Genomic DNA, 1,616 nt, shown 5'->3' on the forward strand with positions numbered 1-1,616 from the left:
CGTTGGCCACAGGCGATATGTCACATGGAGTAATCACTGTACCGCTGGTAGATGCTCCTGCTTCATCGGCACAAGAAACACTCCCACTGCTTGGCCCAATTCCTTTCTGCTCAGCTTCACTGACACTGTCCGTTGTTCCACTAGATGCAATGAAATCTGCATCTGTGAAAACATTCCGATTTACTGGGTAGAGTCCTGTAATTCGAAAGCCATTCACGGCGATCTCACCAGTCTGGCATTTGAGATAGGCCTTACCAAAGAGATCAGCAATGTCCATGTTAGTCAGAGGCCTATCATGAAGCCTTAGCCATATCCGCACTTCCTCGCTATAGTTAGACTTCAGTGGACTCATGAACGTTCTGTCCAGTGGCTGCATTTTGTGAGTAGCATGAGGGGGGAGACACGAAATACAGACATTATTCTCTCGACCCAAGTTAATGACATCTAAATTTCTGGAGTGGCTATAATGACCATCCAAAATCAAGAGAACAGGTGACTCAGGTGACGGTTTCACTTTGTCGATGAAGTGGAGGAACCATTGGGTAAAGAGACCATTCTGAATTCACCCTGAGGGATGACAAGCAGCGACAGACCCAGGCGGGGCACCTCTCATCGGCTGATTGTTCATGTTCTTGCGGGGGAAAATGAACATGGGTGGAACGAATATTCCACTAACACTCATGCAAGTTACGACTGTCACCAGACAACCTCTCTCAGCAGAACTTAGTGCTGCCACCTGCCGTTTACCCTTCACTGCAAGAACTCGTGGTACTTTGCTCTGCCCCACACTCAATCCAGTTTCGTTAACATTAAATATCCTGTCTGCTGGGTATTTTGTCTTCTCCATTTCTTCAGTTAGGAGGTCGAAAAATTTGTTTACATTTTCCTTTGTGAAGCCGGTGGCCCGTTGGAAAGAAGTTGTTGTTGGCTTTCGAAACGAGCATCTATCCTTATGCCTTTTCAAGAAGAGGCGGAGCCATCCTCTACCAGCTATGTCTTCCAGAAATGGATTTGGAATCCCGTTTCTTTTGGCTATCTGAAAGGCCATTGTTTGTAAGTCTCGTCTGGTCAGTCCAAAAACTTTGCTTTCCATTGTTAGAGCATATTGAAGTAGTTGTTCTTCAATTTCTTGCGGCGAAACTGTCTTCCTCCCAAGCTTGGTTTTGGTGGCTTCATTCACTGTCACGTCTGATTTAGCCAGTCGGAAGAGAGTTGCGCGTGGAACATTAAATGTCTTGGCTGCCTTCAAATAGCCCATCTTTTTCTGTCGCACCGATTTTATTGCCTCCTGCATAGCAACCTCATCCCACACTTTTCTATCAGGTGACAATTTTCTACCTTTCGATGTTGTCGCCATATCTACAGTTGAAACACAGTTCTAGAATAAGGGTCTAAATATGGAATACCAGGTATTCCATATTTGAGCCACTACTGTCTTGCGAAACAAAACGTCAAAACACTCACAGTTCAAACAATAGAAAGAAGCTAGATATGTGGTAATGTCGCTACAAATGTCCTCTTTCCAAACGAACAGAAGTGTATTTGAATAGGCACGTGTAATAGAAATAAATATACGACGAAATGCTCCTTACCTACAAAAAATTCACTTCACCGGG

At 44.5% G+C, this 1,616-nt stretch overlaps 1 protein-coding gene across 1 annotated transcript; it reads right to left on the reverse strand.

Annotated features, from left to right (window-relative positions):
- Positions 1–562: 562 nt before the first annotated feature.
- Positions 563–1,357, reverse strand: LOC145672473 (uncharacterized). Its single transcript, XM_081741634.1, has one exon. The coding sequence runs from the start codon at positions 1,355–1,357 to the stop codon at positions 563–565; it is 795 nt and encodes a 264-aa protein (XP_081597760.1).
- Between the last annotated feature and the right edge of the window lie 259 nt (positions 1,358–1,616).

This window comes from Thermobia domestica, chromosome 16 (assembly GCF_964235325.1).
Source record: "Thermobia domestica chromosome 16, izTheDome1.hap1.1, whole genome shotgun sequence".
NCBI lineage: Eukaryota > Metazoa > Arthropoda > Insecta > Zygentoma > Lepismatidae > Thermobia > Thermobia domestica.

What these genes read in the sequence shown, in the direction of transcription:
- LOC145672473 (XM_081741634.1), bottom strand. Translation starts at nt 1,357, where the DNA reads ATGGCGACAACATCGAAAGGTAGAAAATTGTCACCTGATAGAAAAGTG.